The 20,545-nt window shown below is 43.2% G+C and overlaps 2 protein-coding genes across 2 annotated transcripts; both read left to right on the forward strand.

Annotated features, from left to right (window-relative positions):
• Positions 1 to 3,707: 3,707 nt before the first annotated feature.
• Positions 3,708 to 9,503, forward strand: LOC308115904 (uncharacterized protein). The gene is made up of 5 exons (XM_080473764.1): positions 3,708 to 3,911; positions 4,814 to 4,846; positions 6,675 to 6,962; positions 8,050 to 8,343; positions 8,565 to 9,503. Exons 1-5 carry the CDS (start codon positions 3,875 to 3,877, stop codon positions 8,744 to 8,746), a joined length of 834 nt encoding a protein of 277 aa, XP_080329890.1. The 5' UTR covers positions 3,708 to 3,874; the 3' UTR covers positions 8,747 to 9,503.
• Positions 9,504 to 15,367: 5,864 nt separating this feature from the next.
• On the forward strand, positions 15,368 to 19,466 carry zbtb37 (zinc finger and BTB domain containing 37; the record flags this gene model as incomplete). The annotated part of the gene is made up of 3 exons (XM_080472882.1): positions 15,368 to 16,309; positions 18,152 to 18,251; positions 18,930 to 19,466. The coding sequence occupies exons 1-3, from the start codon at positions 15,381 to 15,383 to the stop codon at positions 19,464 to 19,466; spliced, it is 1,566 nt and encodes a 521-aa protein (XP_080329008.1). The 5' UTR covers positions 15,368 to 15,380.
• Between the last annotated feature and the right edge of the window lie 1,079 nt (positions 19,467 to 20,545).

Genomic DNA, 20,545 nt, shown 5'->3' on the forward strand with positions numbered 1-20,545 from the left:
TGATGATACAACAAGCAAAAATTGACTTAAGCTTTTTAAAAAGTTAAACAGTTAAAGGGTCTTTAATTAAAGTTTAGTGAAAATGATAGGATGCAATATAATCTTTTTTACAATGTTTAAAATTGATTTTGTCAGTTTAAAAGAAGTTATTTGCAAGTCAAAATAATACTACTTATTATTTTGTGAAAACTTTCACATTTGACACAACCTTTTTTTTGATCACAAAAGAAGTCCTGAAATTACACATTCCGTGCATTGTATAATAATACATTACATTAAATATGTGATGTATTTACGTACATAATACAATAAATATGTAATTTTAAGAATCAATATCATTTCTATTGTATCTCCAAGCCAATTTGAGAAAATAAGTCAAAAGTTAAAAAGTTAAAATAAAAAAATAAAGCTGACACCTTGAAGATTAAAAATGAATAAATAAATAAAAGTAAGGACTAGTAACCCTATTAAGTAAAGTATCTTCACTAAATGATGGGATAAAAAGTAAATATTATCTTGCTCTAGTTTTCACAAATTAAGGCAGCTAGAAAGAAAAAAAATCCAAACTGAGACATAGACTGAATAGAGAGTTAAAAAATTTTTTATTAACATTTAAAAAAAATATTGATATTGTTTTAATGACTCTTCTTGATTTCACGTCATTCTTTTAAGTCAATCCTTGTTTTAGTGGTGATTTTTTTTTTAGTCATCATTTTAAAGTTATCAGATTATTTTTCCAAGTTATTACAGATTAGAAAAAAGTGATTAAATGGCCCAGTGTTTTAAAAAGATGAAAGAGTTCAGTCAAATTCTTTTTTACTATTTCACACAATGTATTATTACGAAAGAGGCATAATTTCATCCTAAAATGATGGCGTAAAATGGACGTTTATCAAAACATTTGACTGATAATTTGGGTTGATTTTGAAGTGCAGTTTGTTGTGTGTGAGAAGTGCCTGAGCTCGACTTCCTGCTCGTCCAGTGACGGTTTTTTCTTGTAAAAAGTTAACTGTGTTAGAAGAGTGTTGGTAAGAATGTATTTTCAACTTCTCGTTTGTGTCGCTGCTGTCGTCATAGAAACGTTCTTGTAGATTAAATTAATTTATGTTTGAAAACAGGAAAGGCAGAAAAATCACTTCTGTTTTTCGTATGTGTCGTTTTTGTTTTTTTTTAAGAAATTTCATTTTGGTGCAAGAAGTTCCGCGCGGTGTTACTATGGATGCCAGAAATACACAAACACATGAAAGTCCAATATATGAACACACACTTTTTTCTAAGTAAAAAAAAAAAAAAACCTAATCAGTCTAACCTCAAGGTCTCCTCAAACTGCTGATTCAGTCTCATCATCTTCAGCACTCAAATATAAAAAGGAAAATCTCAAATCTGCTTTCGATACTTTACAAATGTAAAGAAAAGTACAATTTCAAAAGGTGGAATGTAATTTTTAACCTATAAAAATCCTGCATTGGACGACTGTAAGGACTCTTGTCAGGAGCGGAAGGAGTTTAGAAAAACTACTATGTTACTATTAAACTTCACTTCAGTCGTACTCAGTCACTAATGAAATAACTGCCGTACAAATACTCAAGTGAAATACAACGTATACCTGATCATAAGTACAGTTACAGCTTGCAAAAAGAAAAAAAAATACTCAAAGTGTAAGTACAAAGTGAAAAGCAGGGAAAGGATACAAAAGTACTAAGTTACAAGCATGCGAGCGTAAGCAGTTTGTTACTTCCACCCAGTATGAGATTACAGTACATGGTCTGGAGTATACTGAAATATGCTTTAAAGAAAATACACATAAATGTTGTCACTTTAATGGTGTAAAAAAGTATTGAAGTATATTGTATGGATTAACTGTACTTCAGTCTTACATAGATAAGAAGTTAAAAGCAGATCAAATATGTTCACACTTGAGTAAAAATGCTCGCAAATGCTCATAATTACTGGCATGAGAAAGTATTTTGTAACCCGGTACTTCCATCCTGTGTGATTTTAAAACTTGATGAAGAAGATTACATGTGCGAAACCCACAAAAGTGCAACTACCCAAAACTGCAACTTAATCACAGCAATGTGAAGGTTTGTTATTCGTTGCTCACCTGCATTAGAGCTCAAAGGTAACTGCATACTTGAAAAAAGTACAAGAAGGAACTTATAGACAATAATTAGTTACTTCCACCTTGCCATTTGCTAAATGAATCTTCATAAAAAAAACTGTTGACTGTTGACTGTTGACTTGAAGCTGAAATGTTTAAGTTTTACTTTTCATCGTCATGATGTTTGTCACGATGTTGTTACCATGGCGATTGGTCTCTGATCCAAAAATCATTTAACTTCCGTCTGCACGTTTAATTCCTGAACGTCCAGTTGTTTGTATGTTGTTTATTTGTTTGTTTGTTTGTTTGTAGCACTTAATAAAGACATAGAAACACACACCTGTGTTTGAACAAGTCGCATTTCAAAAGCTGCTGAAGATTTTATATTTTTTAAGGTGCTGTGTTTTGGTATTTATTCTTTGTTTTGTTTTGTTGGTATTTGACAGTGTTGGTTGGATTCCTTTTAGATTTTTCCTCATTGCCCCAAAGGATGAGGCCAAATCACCCCCTAGGGTAAAAGAAAGTAGTGGCTTTCTGGGTCCCAGCTTGTGTTTCTCCTCTGAATGTCAGAGTTAATCAGATTGTGTGATCAGCCAGCTGCTGACCTCTGACCTCTGCCCTCAGAGGGGGCGGGGCTTATCCATCTAAGAGGCGAGAACATAAATCATAAGTCGTCTCTTGATTTGAGGTCGAGTTGAAGGTCGGCTTCTGACCTGTGACCTCTGATCTTCATCTTGTCATATTCATGAGTTTGAACCCAAACAGCAGGAGCCCATTAAAGCGGCCTTCCAGTTAGGGTGCTGCCCCCTGTGGCCACCCTGGGTCAACGCAGCCTAATTAGAAATCTGCACATCATTACATTCCTCCTGCGTTTTAAACACACACGCACACGCACACGCACACACACACACACACACACACACACACACACACACACACACACACACACACACACACACACACACACACAAAACCCAAATAAAAACATGTTTAAATATTTACACATTTCAACTAAATGATAACCCAGCTGATGATACAAATCAAAGTTTGTATAAAACTAACTTATATGAATTTAAATCCTAAATTAGGTTGTTGTCTTTGGTGATTAAAGTCAACAGTTTGTCATTTGTTTTTGTGCCAACATTTCAAACAATTAAACAAAAAGGTCAACTTGACAATTGTTGCCAAAGAAATGTTGCCCGGACCACTTCTCACTGTTAGTGGGTCCAGTTTAAAATTGGATGTCAATCAAGTTTATATGCCTGTGAAGGCAGGTGAGCAAATACTTTTGACAGTATAGTGTACAACTCATATTCACATCCCATCAATGGGAAATGAGCCAGATAAACCCACATCCATGAGACCAGAAACAAAAAATACTGATATATTCCTGAGCATTGTCTCGCTTGCCTCAGTACATTGCCACTGTCATATTAACTATGACCTCTAGAGGGAGACAAACATTGCTTTTGACAGTTCCAGCACATTTCTGGTGTTTTCATGCTTTGATCGGCATTAGTTCACTGACTCAGCACTGAGTAAACAATCTCTCGGTGCTGATTGGTCGACTGACTTCAGTGTCTCTGAACTCTGAACTAAGTTTTCTGATACAAACTCTCCGATCAGCTGACAGCAGCAGGAAAATTAAACAACGGAGGTCTGTGGCTGCTGCAGGAACCAGAGAGAAACATTCAGTGGATCGAAGCTCTGGGAGTCGAAGCAGATTGAGAGTAAACAGAGCCGAGGAGATCGAAACCAGCTGAGTGTTACAAGATGAACCTGATTCTGCTCTTCGCCCTGGTTCTATGCTGTGAGTCCCAAATACTCCTGGCACACAACAGGATTGTTTTCGTATCTGTCATTGATAATTTTGTTGTTCATGCTGTCCCTGTTCTTATTGGTGATATTGTTGGAGATGTGCTTTTTATGGTGCTTGTTCTTCTTTTTGGTGTTGTATGTGTGCGTGTTCGTTTGTTTGTTCTCTTACCACACACTGCATTTACGTTTTATGATTGTTTACAATAACAATATTAAACTATCTTGTCTTAAGCATTTTTATAGTTGCTCCTACTGGTCGTTTTTTGTTGTTGTTGTTGTTGTTATCCATCCATCTTCTATTAAATTTCTCCCAGCAGAGTGCTGGAGTCGATCCCAGTAAACTAAGGGTTGAAGGCAGGGTTCACCTTGGACAGACCACGTAACACTGCCACATTCACACCTAGGGGTTGGCGGAAACTACTACACTACTGTGTGTCCTATTTGATGACAATAATAACAAAAGCAAGAATTAAATAAAAAAAAAAACTCTTGCCCCATTGTGAAACAGTCATAGGTTTGAATTTGCATGTTTCTGCATGTTTTTCCTGTGTATACGCCAAATCCCTCCAAGTATTTTCATTCACTTCAACCAAAAACTCAAAATAAAAAAAATATGCACGTGAGACTAACCGCTGATCCTAAATTGCCGATAGGTGTGAATTAAAGTGCCCGTCTCCCTGTATCCTGTCTTCACCCTGGTTTAGACAGGATTGGCTCCAGCATCCCGCAACAGCCACTTCCAATAAAGCAGTATAGCACATTGATACATGGATATATAGATAATAAAAATAATAATAATAATACATGAGAAATTGGTCACATGAAAAACGTTTCAGTGTCTTCAGATTCTGTTGTCCTTACCTGACCTCCTGTTTGTCTCTGATCGATCGACAGGCAGGATGACGGCGGCCAGATCCTACTGGAGTGGTGAGTTCTTTCCAAACAGTTTTATTTGTTACTTTAAATCCATGTTAATAGAGGAGAAAATAGGCCACCGACCTGCTTAAGCTGTGATTTTCAGACAGACGGCAACAAACTCAGAGATTTCAATGTTCACATCTGTTCCACAGATAACTAGAGCAGAAAGCGTAGGGTAGAAGAGCCTGGTTCCTGTGCCATGTGGATTTGTTTAGCTGCGTACATAAGATTTATATTAGTACAGTCACAAATACTAAATGAATCCTGTGTGTTTATTGTGGTTTCTCTTCATCCGCTTTTGATCTTATCTTAGTTATTTATCGGAACATTGAGCTCTTGTCTTGTCCAATTATTATCTGCTTATTATGGTTCATTGTGTGTCTTGATTTGTTATGATGTGCCAAGTGATCACAAAACCTGTAAAACAAGTCTTCCTACGGGTTCCAATAAAGTAACCTTGAACTTACAATTTTGACTATTGTGTCATTTTCCACTAATGGGCTTTGTGTTTTTTATTACTTATTCACGAGTGATGGCAGGAGGGATCGGGAGATCGTTCACAGATTCTGACATTCGGCTGCAGTAACGCAGTCACTGTACCGGGTCGTTGTGGGGAAGAGGGAGCTGCGCTACAAAGCAAAGTTCTATGTTCACCAGTCGATCTACTTCCCCACCCTTACCTACGGTCATGAACTTTGGGTCATGACCGAATGAATGAGATTGCGGATACAAGCGGCCAAAATGTATTTTCTCCGCAGCCCTGCTCCTGCTTCAACATGTCACAGTAAATGTTAACATTCAAGGTTCCCTCAATGAACTGAAGCTCCCCAGTGCCAACGGCGCTAATGCAGCCCCAGACCATGACACTCCCGCCACCATGCTTGACTGTAGGCAAGACACACTGTCTTTGTCCTCCTCACGCTCCCCACCCTCTGAACCAAATAAGTTTAACTTGGTCTCAACAGACCACAGGACATGGTTCCATTAATCTATGTCCTTAGTCTGCAGGTATGTGTAAAATAAGTGTCACTTATAGTCTGGAAAACATGGTAAGTTTGTGCTTCATGAAAAAGATGGAAGTATGGGGTAACGACAACAAGACAAAGCAGCGACCAAACACCTGAGATAAACCACCGACAAGGATACAGCAGTATACAGCGCTTAGAAAGAGAAACGCAACCAGATTCAGATTCAGACAATTTCATTTATCCCGCAAGGGGCAATTCATTTGCAGTTTCCCCGTGTGTACGTTTATATACATGCATGCATTCGGTCATCAGTCAGTCATCCATCTATCAGGAATTAGCATGTGACATAGAGAAATGTCAGAATAGGAGAAATCAATAAAACCAGATGAGATAAAAACAAAGCAAGACAGTAAAATGATTAGAACAGTAATAAAAAACAAACAAATGAGACAAAGATAAATGTCTTCAAGATAAAGTAATTTGAGGTCATTTAAAAAGGGTGTCATCTGTGTGTAAGAGCTTTGTAGCAGAGGAAAAGAAGAGAGAGAAAGAGAATTCATTCGACAGAACGTGGTCTGGTTGGCTGGTGATTCTTTTTGCTTTTCTAGCTTCTTGTTCCTCCCAGATTGTGCCCAAGTCTCAATGTAGAGTTCCAATAACTTTGGAGCACAGTGTGATGACATTATTTAAGCAGTTTTTGTCTTTCACAGACATCTCATTGTACCAGCAGGTAAAAGTTAAAAGACTTTCAAAACAAGAATGGTATCTGAATAAGTGTTAAACTGCATGTAAATTAATAAAACTTCCTTCCAGTACTAATGAAGACTTTACCTTTCAGCCTGTCCTGACAAGTCTATCTTTTTTTACAGACAAACCATCAGTCATTGCAACAGATGAAATCAATGATGGAGACAGGGTGCAGGTCAGCTGCACACTTCCCGTTGACTACAGGGGAGGACAGTGTCGCCTCTACAGAGGAAACTCCAAAACCCCCTTCAAAGTGATGATAGCAACAGATTACATCTGCATCTTCCACATGTCGTCCGAGGAGCTGCTGGGAAACCTGCCGGTGGGGAGCCTCGTCCGCCTCTGCTGTGACTATAAGCTCCAGGAATACACCTCGGTCAAAAGTGACCACTCAGTCATTGTCGTCTGGGGTGAGCAGATCCACGCTACGACTGAGATAAAACCCGAACACCAAGAGTCATGTTCAAAATGAAAAAAATAAAAGTGCTCTCCAGTCTACCAACTTTATGCGTGTAGCCACAAATCAAACTGTAATCAGATTGTCATTTAAAACCAGTATCACCTACTGAAATCAGAAGATCACATTTATACCGCCATCTGGTGGTGATAGGAAGTATAAAATAATCAATTTCGGTTCATCGATCCCTCCTACTTGTTAGCTGAATAGGCTGTTATCACGTTAGTAAGTCCATACTTCATCTACTTCTCGGCTGAGTAGGTTGTCAGCAATTTATATATCACAACTGAATACTGCAGACATGGTGGACCTTCGTGATGATTGAAACAATATAAAGGCACTGTAGTTTTTTCCTCAATAATGTAGTACATATTTGTACTAGTCCCTTTATTAATGGTTTGTGTTACGCGTTTTGACCTACTGGGACTTGAGAGTCAGATTTATTTTTGCTTCTTTGTGGTCATTGTTGTATTCACATTAGCAATGTAAAAGAGAGGAGACAAATGAAGTCTTGGTCAGAGTGAGGAAACCGACAAAGTGCAATACTTTCACCCAAGAAACCCAAGTGTCATCTCAAAGAAATGTAAATGTAGATTGCACGACAATCTCTGATGTCGTGTGCTTTTCTTTGTCTTATGGGCAGTAGAGGTGAACTAAAACTACAGGAGTCAGAAGGTCAGACTGATGGGGACCTCTCCTGGTCAAAGTGGTTATGACAGCAGCAATGTGGGGGAAACGGGATGAATTTTAAATAAGAACAAAGTCAGTAATGGGAGGGGGGGGGTGTGTGTGACTAAAGCAGGACTTTTACTAATCCCACTGACCACAATTGGTCACCTTTCATTCGACTTTCCCTTCAAAATAGTTGAAAGTGAACAAATCCATACAAAGTAGTTTATGATTTCAAGATGCATGTATATTTATTCTGGTCACCAGTGGACAATGAAAAAACTATTGAACCACGATATTCGATTTTATGAAAATGTATAAATGATTCTTTCTGATTTAGCCACCCAGTGTGTTGTTGTGCCCCCCTACAGGCAGCAGACCCAGTCCCGCGCTGTCTGTCAGCCACCGTTTCGTCTCACCAGATGACAGCGTGGAAGTCACCTGTACACCACCGATGGATCAGCACGCTTACAAGTGCAGCTTCCTCAGGGGCCAGTTTTACATCAAAGAGGGCTCATGCAACATGAACCTAACCGGTCGGCAGCTCGGCCTCTGGGAGAAACCAGCCCTGCTGCTCCCCATCGACCTGGGCTGCACCTACTCACCCAGACATGACCTCTACATCACCTCGAAATCCAGCAACCGACACATGGTATTTGTAGTAGGTAAGGTCCAGCAGTGATAACAGGGCTGACGACACTACAGCAACCATTTTACAGTATTGTTTTGCTGTTTTAAAGTTTCTTCTATATTTTTGTTTCCTGCAAATGTATGGAGGGAGTGCCGTTAGCATTAGCAGCCTGCCTCTGCAGTGATCACTTCACTCAAATTTAGCGACCTCCCCCACTAAATGCTGCCCCCTGGTGGTGTGTTTTGATGATTTCAGATGTGCAGAGAGTCTCCTCATCAGTAGACTGTAAAGTCTCGGTGCGCAAAGACCAGCTGGAGGCGTTCAAAGATACAAACTGGACGAGTGTTGGCGAGAATGGGAACAGCGCCACCATCACCGTGACTAACAGCACTCTGGCGCTCAATGAGACATGCAGCTATGTAGAGCGTCAGAACTGACGTGTGTGAACACAGGAACTAAAACTCTCGTCAAAAAAAACAAACAAACCTGAATTTTAATTATAATTAAAAAATAGCTTGAACGTGTTGAGGGATTTTATCTGTTCCATAGATATGGAGTAGTTGTGGAAAACTGCACCTATTTGAGCCAACAGACCTTTGCTATTTTGCCCTCTAGTGGTTGTAGTAATTATGTTGGCAACAATCTAGCGACACAGGGCACAACGCATCTAGAGCGGAAGGACAGTTCATATAGTCTCATTAAAATGTGTTTATTGAGCCCACCTCTCCTCATTGTTGGTGCAGTACTTTGTGATTGACCATGTGTACAAGCAGTGGAGACAAGTGATATTAGGAGAACCTGACCCAGTACCAACAAACGTCTTTAATCCTTGTTTAGGCTGAACAGTCTTAATTCCGATTTCTACTTTTCTATGTGGCGGCTGTTGTAACATCTTTAAAAATATAGTTTGTTGAGTTTAATAAAAAATCACTGTGTCTACTGGGAGACAAATTTACACAATATCTGCAACATTATATGGATTTTCCCCAATACTAATTTTTCTGCTATTGAGGACTGACATCCCTCCACTGCGACAGTCAGTGGGTCAAAAATCTTCCAGTTGAGCTCTACTGCTCAGTGTCTGTGGGCTGATCAGAACTAACAACAAACCTAAAGCCAAGCTGCTACAATAAAAGTTACAAATCAAGCATATGTGATGAGTAAATAAAAGCTGTTGCGTTAACTGTGGTCTCTATTTAGTTGAACTATTTTGTTTGTCATGGCTTCTGCATGTTTCGTAATCATCTCATTTAATGTGGTTTGAAATAATAATTTCAAAGTAACAAGTCACATTTCCACTGTTTTTCAAGTATCTGCCTTAGAACCTCCACTCATAAATGGATGTATTGGCACCAGTTGGAAGCAACCAAAATATACAGCAAATATACAGCATTTACATGAAGAAAATAATTCATGGTATTTTTCACGGGAGTGGACATTTTAAACCAATAATAATCATAATCATAACAATAATAATTCTCATTGGGTAACAGTTCCAGTTAGGGAATGGGCTGGATGGGGACTTTAAAACATTGGTCTTAAAGGGCTTAACACAAGAGACAGAAAATGAAGGGTAGATCCTCATAGTCCATGGGAAGTGACTATGATTACCACCTTGATCAAGGGGCCAGTGATTCTTGGCGACAACTTGTGCACATCTTCTCGAAGTATGAAGCAAGACCGATCTACGTTTATTCCAGGTCAGATGGCATCATCTGGCAAGGGCAGATGCTAACGGAACCAAGAACTCCTACTCCAGATCAGGGAACAGTAGAGGCTGGTAGCCAAGAACACACTGGAAGGGGGACGACCTTGTGGCAGAGACAGGCAATAGGTTATGTGCATATGTGATCCAGAATAAGTGCTTACTCCAGGAAGGTGGGTGCTGGGATGCCATGCAGAATAGACCTGCCTGCATCTCCTGGTTATACAGTATCTGTCCATTAGTTTTGGGGTTGTACTGAGAAGAAAGGCCCGCAGAAGTCCCAAGAAGGGAACAAAACTAATTTCAGGAGAATGACATGAACTGAAGACCCCGATCAGAAACAACACCCTAAGAGAGACCAGATAGGGGAAAGAAATGAACCAAGAACACCTCTGCTGTCTTCGTAGCCAAGGGAAGTTTAGGCAGAGGGTAAACATGGACAGCTTGTTCTATAGGAGACTCTGAAGGACCTGGGGGCTTATATGAACATGCTCATGATCTGACATGGAGAAAATGTAAATGTCATGAAGATAGAAAAACACAAACTGGTTCAACATGTTTCTGAGCAGATCGTTCTTGAGGACCTGAAACACAGCAGGTGCATTGGTGAGATGAGCCACCATGATGAGATACTCATGGTGGCCACTAGGTGTATCAACAGTAGTCTGCCACTCATCCCCCTCGATTCATGACCTAAGGCATTTGTCCTTCTTTTCCACAAAGAAGAAATATAACCCTAAACCTTGGTGATGACGGTGAGTGTAAGAGACCACTTCCCAAAGATTACTGGATATCTTTGTTCCCTAGCCTCCCTGTTGGTTGACAACAGGGAGTACAGTTGTCCCCTGGGGAGGGTTGATCCCTCCCCAGGTTGGAGATCAATAGAGCAGTCATCGGCCCAATGTGGTGGAAAGGAGATGGTCCATAACTTGCTGAACACCTCCTTAAAATCCAGGTACGAGAAAGATCTGGAAACACACAAAGCTGTTCGGCAGGAGATGCATAAAGCGAAGCAAAGGTCAAACATTCAACTATGCAAGAATCATTCTAAGGTTATCTTCCCTGTAGACCAATCAATCTGTGGGTTGAGTCTCTTTAATCAGGATTATCCATTGACTATGATTAACTTAAGAACGTCAATATCATGATAAACGAGTTGCTCTGTGAGGCTGACAGTTGAAGAGTAACACGGCTGGTGTACTGAGTCACCAGAGCAAATGACCATCGAGTGCAGTGGCAACTGGAGGTGAATCGTCAGGCCCTTGTCCATGAAATTGGTCAGCAAAAGAATCTTTCCACACAGAGTGCAAGAGTCTGTGCAGGTGTGATGAGCACAGCCTCCTTCTCCATAACTGTATCGCTGACCAGCCTGATGTTTGACTGGACGATGAGCCAAAGAGTAGAAAGTAGCCATGTCGTCCACAGTAGCTGCATCACTCCTCCGTCATCAGTCACTGATGCTCCTCAACAGAAAGTCAGCTGTGTCCTAACTGCATAGGTTCCTCCTCCGTGTTGCGGACTGTGGAGACGTCCAAGCGGGCCTTAATAAGACCGTTTATCAGTGTTGCATACTTAATAAGAAATAGCTCGGTCTTCGCCAAACACGCGTTTTACCCAATCGTCTGCCTCCTGCAAGCCATGAGTGTTTTGTCCAGTTTGATGGGCTGAAAGATGAGGGAGTCCAGTGTCACCAGGAAGGTCAAGGGGAGCCATGAGGTTCATTATCTCCTCTGTGAGCCCCCCCTTGGAATGCAAAAACAAGGACACTGTTGTTCCCACCAGGGTCTGCCACTCAGCTGTGGCCCATTCTCTGGCTCACCCTTTCAGAAGAGTGATGGAAGCAGCCACATTGGTGTTTTCACTGGCATAGGTTACATGTTGGAGTTTGAATAGCAAAGAACAGTTCACCGGCAAATTGCCGAGTCCCCTCTCAATCTGAATTCCTTGTGGTAACACAGACAAGATGGCGAGGCTCTGGTTGTACATTCACTGGTCGTGCAGGGGCTAAAGCAGGAGCAGGAAGCAGAACACAACCCTCTCATCTATTGAACCTGACTGAGTTCATCATCCTCTCCAGGGAGGGATGAAACCTCCTGTTCTGTCTGCAGACATTGCATCGCAGTATAAGAGAGGTCAACTGCTGGTCACACTGAAGGAGGTGCTGGCTATGGGCCAAAAGAGCAGCCTTGAGGCGTTGTGATTTTGCTGAGTGTGTCAAGGCCATAAGCAGGATCGGAGACTGGCTTGAAGAGATTAGGCAGTTTATGCAGTTTTAGGCCATCTCCAAAATGTTGTAATTGACTTGATGAACCAGGGGTCATGCACAGAATCTGTCCGCGAAACAAGAGTACAACAATTCACAAGAAAAAATCAGAAATCAGAAAACCAAAGGAATCCACAAGAGAACATGCTTGTTAAGGAAAAATACATAGGGAAGGAGATAGGCGGGACTATTCTGATTCACCAACAGATTCACATCTTCTTTACTCCAATCACATTAAAATCACATGTCTTCTTGCTGCTTGAGATGGAACTGAACAAGTTAAAATATATTTTGCAAACATAAGTTTAGTTTTACGTTTTTTAACAAATTTTTCATTTAAAAAGCCGATTTCGACGATCTTTTGTTTTGAGCACATGCCTTTAGAAGAGACATACTTTGAAAACTGTAACTTTAATGACACTTATGAGTGGGGGTTCCTTCTTGTGGCTTGCACACCTACAGGCCCCAAATACCCTCAGTGAAAAGTTAAGATTCAGGAGCAAAATTTCAGATTTTTAATTAATATGAGCAATTATATTACTTAAATCAGCTCCACTGTGAATCACCGAATCAAAATACTCATATCGAAAAGCCCAGACATTTATTAACCCTTTATTTATCTTTATTAGTCCTCTAATATTGATGTACATTTCATCTGCTTTTATAGATATTTTTCAATGTTTTATATTTTTTCAATTTGTTCTTAGGGGCTCTTTTATTTTATTAAAAAAAAAATTGTTGTACTAAGTGCAAGAAAATCTTGTGTGATGTCAAACACTTTAATGAATGGTGTGCTCCAACAAACATTTTTTTATTCTTAACACTCATTCTTATTTTTCTTATCCTTATTGTTGCTATTTTAGATACTTTTATCTTAAAGTAAAATACTTTTATCCCAGAGTAACGAAGTATTAATACTTCAGCCCAACTGAAGTACTTCACTTTGCCAAACTCCAGGTGCCCCTCCTCTTGTCCTGACGGCCGGCTGGTAGATGTAGTTTTCGAACATTGCAGTACGCTGGTGCACAGTATTAATTGGACTACATTACCCATGATGCTCAGCGCGTTTTCTCCCTCCACCCCTTCCTTCCTGCAGCCTCGGCCCTTCGTGAAAAAGGAAGATGAGAAGCGGCGACTCGCCGTCCCCGAGCCGAACCTGAATCAAGTCTCACCCCCTGTGCTATGGCGGCACACCGGCTGCTGACGGACCGGAGTACGAACTTTGCTGCCCCTCCCCGGGCTTGAGCGCGACGCGACAGCCGCTGGAGCCGCCGCGGGTCTTCGGAGCTTTGGAGGAGCGGCGGGTGGAGCTGCTGCAGCCTGCGGGACCGGACCCAGGCGAGCCGAGTCGACGTCTCCCGTCCGGACAACGATGCTCGGCACGCCGCGACACTGAAGCCTGTAGTCCGCGCCGCATCCTGAAACCAGCGCCCGCCTCCCCCTGCCCTGCCCCCCCTCCTCCCTCAGGTGAGAGTTCCGCCGAACACCTGGCCGGGTGTCTGAGGCTCCCAGGAGCTCCTGGAGCGGAGTTTAAAATGAAAGTGGCTGTTCGTGCACAGTTAATGACACAGCAATACTCTCCTGCTGCAGCTGACACACAGTTGTGGCAAAGAAATACAAAAGAACCAGAGTCATAAAATGACAAAAAGAAAGAAGATGCAATAATGACCAGAATCATAGTTTATTAAGCCCTTGGGGAAATTCATTGTGGCACCAAGACACAAAATCACCAGTAAAAAAGTAAAAATTAAATGTTGGAGAACAGAAACAAAAAGAAATGCAGCAGCTATAAAAATGAAGAATGATGATGCAAAACTACCACACCAAATGATTGCTAAAACTCAGAAAATATGCACAAATGACCTAAAAGAGACGCAATACAAGAAAACTCAATGGATCGGGACTGTGTCCTCCACCTGGTCAGTTTGTGTGACCTTGTACTGGTCTTGTCATTGCACCTGGTTCAAGTGTTGTTCTGGGGCGGCATGGCTCGGTTGGTAGAGCAGTCATCTCCCAATCGAAAGGTTGCAGGTTCAATTCCCATCTCTGCCTGTCTACATGTCGGAAGTGTCCTTGGGCAAGACACTGAACCCCAAACTGCCTGGGTGAATGCAGTGTGAGAGTGAATGGTCGGAGGGGCCGATGGTGCAGATTGGCAATCTCGCTTCCGTCAGTCTGCCCCAGGGCAGCTGTGGCTACACACATAGCTTAACACCATAGAGTCTGGAGTGGATGAATAATGCAATGTAAAGTGCTTTGAGCACTATATAAAAAAAACCATGCATTATAAGTGTTGTTCTGGTTCTTTATCAGTTTTTGGTATTACTGTTGAACCAGGCCTTGACCAGCTGGTAAACTAGAATTGGGCCAAAGAAATACTCTTACCTGGTAATCGTACTGATCTGGTCCCATCTCTGCCTGGTTGGATCTTGGTACCTTATCTATACCCCTTCTTTTGATATGAAATCCATGATCTTTATACGGTCGTCGAGATTAATGTCCGAGTCTTCAATGACCTGCAGAACACTGCTGGTGGTCTGCTGCTGCTGTCTGCCTGTCTCTGTCAGTTTGGTCATCTCTGCTCTTGGTTCTCACCTCTGTCTTTGCTGGCTGTCCAGCTCTGGTACCTGCAGCACCACTTCGACAATCTCTACGTCACTCAGCTTGCTGTGTGGTTGTCGTCAATGTACATGTTCCCGCTTAAGTTCAGACTTTGTCCAAGTCCTCATTCCATACCAGTTAATCATCTGCCTTCACTCTGGTCCGTGACCCAAACCATACCCACACCTACTACAGGACTGGGCCTGATATAAGTAGTACTTACGTTCCTGTGCTGTACCTGGTCCAGATACTAGTACGAGATACTTGATTGGTTACTGGCCTCTGGTACCTCATCATTGTGTCATGGTAATACTTATGGCCTTGCTCCAGGAGTTATCCCAGTTCACAGCCTGGATCAGATAATGGCCTTGCTCCAGTATGTCTAGTACTCTTTCTGAACGTGCTTCAAGTCTGGTGCTGGGTTCATTTTGGTCTCAGTCCAGGTCCTGACTTTGGTCTCATCCTTTTCTGCTTTCGTTGCAGCGTCCCAGCAGGCTGCAGCATGGAGCGCTCCGGCAGCGTCCAGCTGGACATCCCGGACTTCAGTAACTCCGTTCTGTCTCACCTGAACCAGCTTCGGGTGCAGGGTCGTCTCTGTGACATTGTGGTCAATGTTCAGGGTCAGAGCTTCCGTGCGCACAAGGTGGTCCTTGCCGCTAGCTCGCCATATTTCCGGGACCACATGTCTCTGAGCCAGATGAGCACCGTGTCGCTGACTGTGATCCGCAACCCGTCGGTGTTCGAGCAGCTGCTGTCCTTCTGCTACACCGGCCGCCTCTGCCTGCAGCTGGCCGACATCATAAGCTACTTGACGGCTGCCAGCTTCTTGCAGATGCAGCACATCATCGACCGCTGCACGCAGATTCTGGAAGGCATCCACCTGAAGATCAACTTGGCTGACCTGGATGAGGAGTCCCGGGAGGAGGATGTGGTGGCACGGGGCCCTAGGGGCAGTCGGACACTGGAGGCGGTGGTCCGAGGCGGGGGTCATCACGGCAGCTTGCGGCTACTCGGCCCACGGGGAGGGGCCGAGGTGTCCGAGCCGGTCAGCCCCGCCGAGGAGCCCCTCAGCCCACCACCGACAGTGGAGCACAGTGGGCTGGAGGGCTCGGGGGCCACCAGCAGCAGGGGGGGGAAGGAGCCGATCCTCCGCATCAATCGGGCTGGTCAGTGGTACGTGGAGACGAGCAGTGAGCCCGAGCGAACCGGCAGCGCCGAAGAGGGAGGCGTTGTAGATGGAGTTCGGATCAAGACGGAGAGGATGGAGGAGTGGATCGGGGCCGGGGAGCAGCAGGAAGAAGGTGGGCCGATGGAGGAGGGGGCCACCGTGATAATTGACACGTCGGGGCGCAGCACGGTGGTGACGGGGCCGGTGGGAGCGCTGGGGGCCTGCAGCGTGCAACCTTCCTCCAGCTTCAGCGAGACGGATCGGTGAGTCAACATCAGGACAACAGCGAGACAAACTTGCTGTCATCCAGCTCAGTTTTAACTAAAGTACATTCAGATCAATTTATATTCTGGATTTTGATTCAAAACACAACTTTGTATGTTGCTTTATCAGACAAGCGTTATTCTTATAAACTTCATTTTAAATGGTTAATTTCTGTTAAGGAAAAAGAATTATTCATTGTCTCCTATAAGGAGTTTAGTGAAAACTTGATCATCTTTTATTAATCTTATTTTGGCCTGTCATTGTAGTAATCGCTGAAATGTTCCAATTGATCAGTTCTTAGCTATTTCATTAAAAAGTACAGAAGTTACTTGACTAGTTACTTCAAATGAAAAGTAACTACTGACTTTTTTTGATCGTGTCCTTACATTGCACATAGTTGTATTATTATAGTGTTACTGTGACACTGTTACATCAGTTAGTGGGTGAAAAATATTCTATAATTTGAATTTTGGCACTTCTTGAAGAGTTGAGAGAATGTTATTTACAGTGGGACATCTGTCATGTTTTGGACTGAAGGACTAAGTTCAGCATTTTTTTACCCATCTACCTGGGCACTGGCGTTAGGTTAATCAGCAATTTTTAAAAACTCATGTTTCGACTGAAACGTAGTGCGCTTCCTCATCAGGGTAGTCCGGGGACTCGGTTCGATTGCAGGGAACGCCGAAATTCTTAACACCTTCTTAAAATAGCAAAGCAACGCAGCAATGTGGATGTTTGAAAAGCCGTTGTACAGCGAGGCAGCGCTCCGCAGCGCTCCGCAGCGCTCCGCAGCGCTCCGCAGCCAGACGTCACCATTTTACAACTCCAGCTCGCCGAGGAGAACGGCGATGACCGCGGCATCAAAACAGTGAACAGCTCGCTCGTCCGCTGTAGCAGGCGATTCACACCTCTGTGAAGCTGCGTCCTACTCCACGCTAAACTCTCTGAAAATAGTCCCAATCATTCGTGTTGCGTGAGAGCTGGAAGAATTACAGTCTGTGCTGCTTTGCTAAAGAATTTCCCCAGGGATTAATAAAGTGATTCTGAGGTTTGAGAGATCGAACGAGTTTATTATGAGATGATGACGTCACGCACACCCCCACATTGTCCAAACCGGACAAAAATAGGTTGTACTCTTTCCTTTTCTGACCTTATACTGACCTCAAGTTGCCTTTTGAGAGAATACATGCATACATTCCTACATTTCATACTTGCCTGTAGAGAGGAGTTTATTACAGCCTCATATAAAATCAGCAATAATGATAATAATAATATTAAAGCAAACAGATCTATGGTATCGGAATAGTATTGGTATCGGCAGATATTCCCTTTTTACACATTCACCCTATTACTGTGGTGGGCAGCTACAGTACGATCCGCCGGGGAGCTGATGGGGGTTAAGGGTTTTGCTGAAAGACTCACAGTGGTGAGCCAAAGACATATTTACAGCCCAGTGGACTATTAACATCTATTCTATTCCATTTCCACACACACACACACACACACACACACACACACACACACACACACACACACACACACACACACACACACACACACACACACACACACACACACACACACACACACACACACACACACAGCAGCTCTGCAACAATTTTTGATGTAACACACGTAACAAGTGCAAGGACACATCCGTAACAATGTTATAAGAAGTAAGCCGTTAAAATAAGTGTTTTAGTGTGACTTGGTTTTCTCCAGTCATACAGTTGTGTTTTAACCAATGAATCAGAATTACAACAGTATTTAGAAATACAGTTATATGCGAGATTTGCGGTGCATGAACAGGCGTGTGGACATGATTTGTTTCTGTGCTTCAGGTTCAGTCCCACTGGCAGTGTGGTGGTCCTCACAGAGCGTCAGAGAGCAAAGAGTGAGTCTCCAAGCCGGGCGGATGAACTGCGACAGCCGAGCTCACAGGTACAGACGGATCATGTCCCACCATTCAGCCCATATGGACCTTTAACTGACGCGTATCAAAAAGGAGAAACGTTCCCGATAAGAAAAACAGCAGGTGCAATGATGTTTAATATGATGAGGTACATAAATGGAAAAATTTAAAGCGTGAGGACGTGGTTTCTAAGACATACAATTTTGCACAGGTTTCAACTTAATGGTTATTATTGTAATCTATCTCGAGACTGTGATCCATCTCACATGTGATTACTTTGCCGTCAGCTACCACACTGATGTCCACCTTTTTTCCCCCCTCACTCTAAGAGAAGCTGTGATTGGCCAACACATTACAGTGACGCCAGACACTATTTAACATACCGACTCTCGCCAACATAAAAAAACAAAACGGAGCCTTCAAAATAAAAGCACTGGGCACTTTCACCCAGGTCTGCTCCAGATTGTAGAAAGTGTCTTATTCTTGTTTTTTGACACTTGCAAATCTGATTTTAACAACATAAGAGCTGCAAAGCCGACAAGCTCTCCTAAACTTTGAGAAGTTGCTAGTATATTCTAAGCCAACTCAAGAACTTCTGAGCCCTGTTACTAACCACTAATATATGAGTTGGCGATGAAACACAAATCCAACCATCTTGATCATCTCAAGAGATATCAGCTGTATTAAGGTTTGGTTCTGTCCGTCAGGGGGAGGAGCATGCAGCATTTGACATGGGTGGCTACGAGGACTACCTGAGGGAGCAGGTAGGAGATCGCTGGTTCCGCTACAACCCTCGGCTCACCTGCATCTACTGCTGCAAGTCCTTCAACCAGAAAGGCAGCCTGGACCGCCACATGCGGCTGCACATGGGCATCACGCCGTTCGTCTGCCGCATCTGTGGGAAGAAGTACACCCGCAAGGACCAGCTAGAGTACCACATCCGCAAGCACACCGGCAACAAGCCCTTCCACTGCCACGTCTGCGGCAAAAGCTTCCCCTTCCAGGCCATCCTCAACCAGCACTTCCGCAAGAATCACCCGGGTTGTGCCCCTCAGGAGGCCCACAGCGCCTCCCCTGAGACCACTACCGCCTCCGTCACCTCGAGGGGCGGGCCGAGCGACGAGGCCTCCCCCAGCCAGGAAGAGCCAGAGGCCGGGGGAGGCAGCGGCGCAGGGAGCAGCAGCGGTGGGGGCCAGTACGGAGAAGGTCCACAAGCCTCGGTTTCCACCACCGGGCCCGACTGACCCTGCAAGGGGGTTCAGGGGGGGAAAGCATGGGTGGACGGGCTGGTCGGATGAGCCGGTCGGATCCTGTTGTCGCCAACAGTACGCTGAAGCCGCTGAAGTCAAAAGACGCCTCAGAGTCCGAACTGAGATTTTATTTCCGCTTTAAACCGCATCTACCTTCACTAACCGAACCGCACCAATTAAGCTAAAATGAAGAAATGCCACACACTTCAACAACCTCATACACCACCGCGTTCAGTGGTTCTAGTTTGCCTCCGTCGAGTTTCTGTTACAGATAACTACTTTTATATTTACAGGTTCACGATACAGCGTCACAGCGGTCTGCCTGACGGACACTTTGCCAAACTTCTCAGTGCCAGTTCATTCGTATATATATATATATATATATATATAAAAAAAAAATCCTTCTTATTTGCCTTGAGACAATCTGGAGCAGGCAGGTTGATAATAACAAATCCTGAGCTCTTTAAACGCCACACACACAAAAAAAAAAGTCGCACAAAAAAAAAATGGGGTTCGATGATAAAACGGCACGAAGTGAAAATGGAGCTTCGGTGTGATCGGAGTTTCTGATGCTTTCAGGCTTTCCGTCAACATTTCAGGATGAAGATCTCGCAAAGATTTTAACACAACGTACCTCATAACCCTCGCACTCCACTTTCAGTCCTCGGTTTCATTGGGTCCTGATTCAGGGAAAAGGTTTTCACCGTCTACTTGCATCAATACATTGACAGTCGTTTGATGTTTGCAGGCAGCAAACATTTCAAAAGCCGACTACTTGAGAATTCTGAGGGTTTCCTGGCAGATTACAATGCTTGTAAAGCTAGAACGCCTCAAGTGGCTCTTGGGTCTAAAGCAGTTGTTCCGTCCAGGAAAATCTGCGGACCTCATTTCTGTCGCCTTATGAGCCAGAACATTACAGTCAAGCCGGATGCAAGTGGGCAAACAAACACACGAAAGAAGGTCCCTGCAAAACTGGAGCTATTATCAGTTTTATTCTGTTCAACAAAACCTTGCAGTCACTCCATTTGGGCTTGGACCTCAGGTTGTGTCGATGCAATGCGTTACCAATCACT

This window comes from Lipophrys pholis (genome assembly GCF_963383615.2).
Source record: "Lipophrys pholis genome assembly, chromosome: 10".
Taxonomy (NCBI): domain Eukaryota; kingdom Metazoa; phylum Chordata; class Actinopteri; order Blenniiformes; family Blenniidae; genus Lipophrys; species Lipophrys pholis.

Bases quoted from the DNA above. Each gene is read 5' to 3' on its own strand.
- LOC308115904 (XM_080473764.1), top strand. From the start codon at position 3,875: ATGAACCTGATTCTGCTCTTCGCCCTGGTTCTATGCT. The intron at 4,847-6,674 runs GTGAGTTCTTTC...CTTTTTTTACAG, and splicing joins GGCCAGATCCTACTGGAGTG to ACAAACCATCAGTCATTGCA. The intron at 8,344-8,564 runs GTAAGGTCCAGC...TGATGATTTCAG, and splicing joins ACACATGGTATTTGTAGTAG to ATGTGCAGAGAGTCTCCTCA.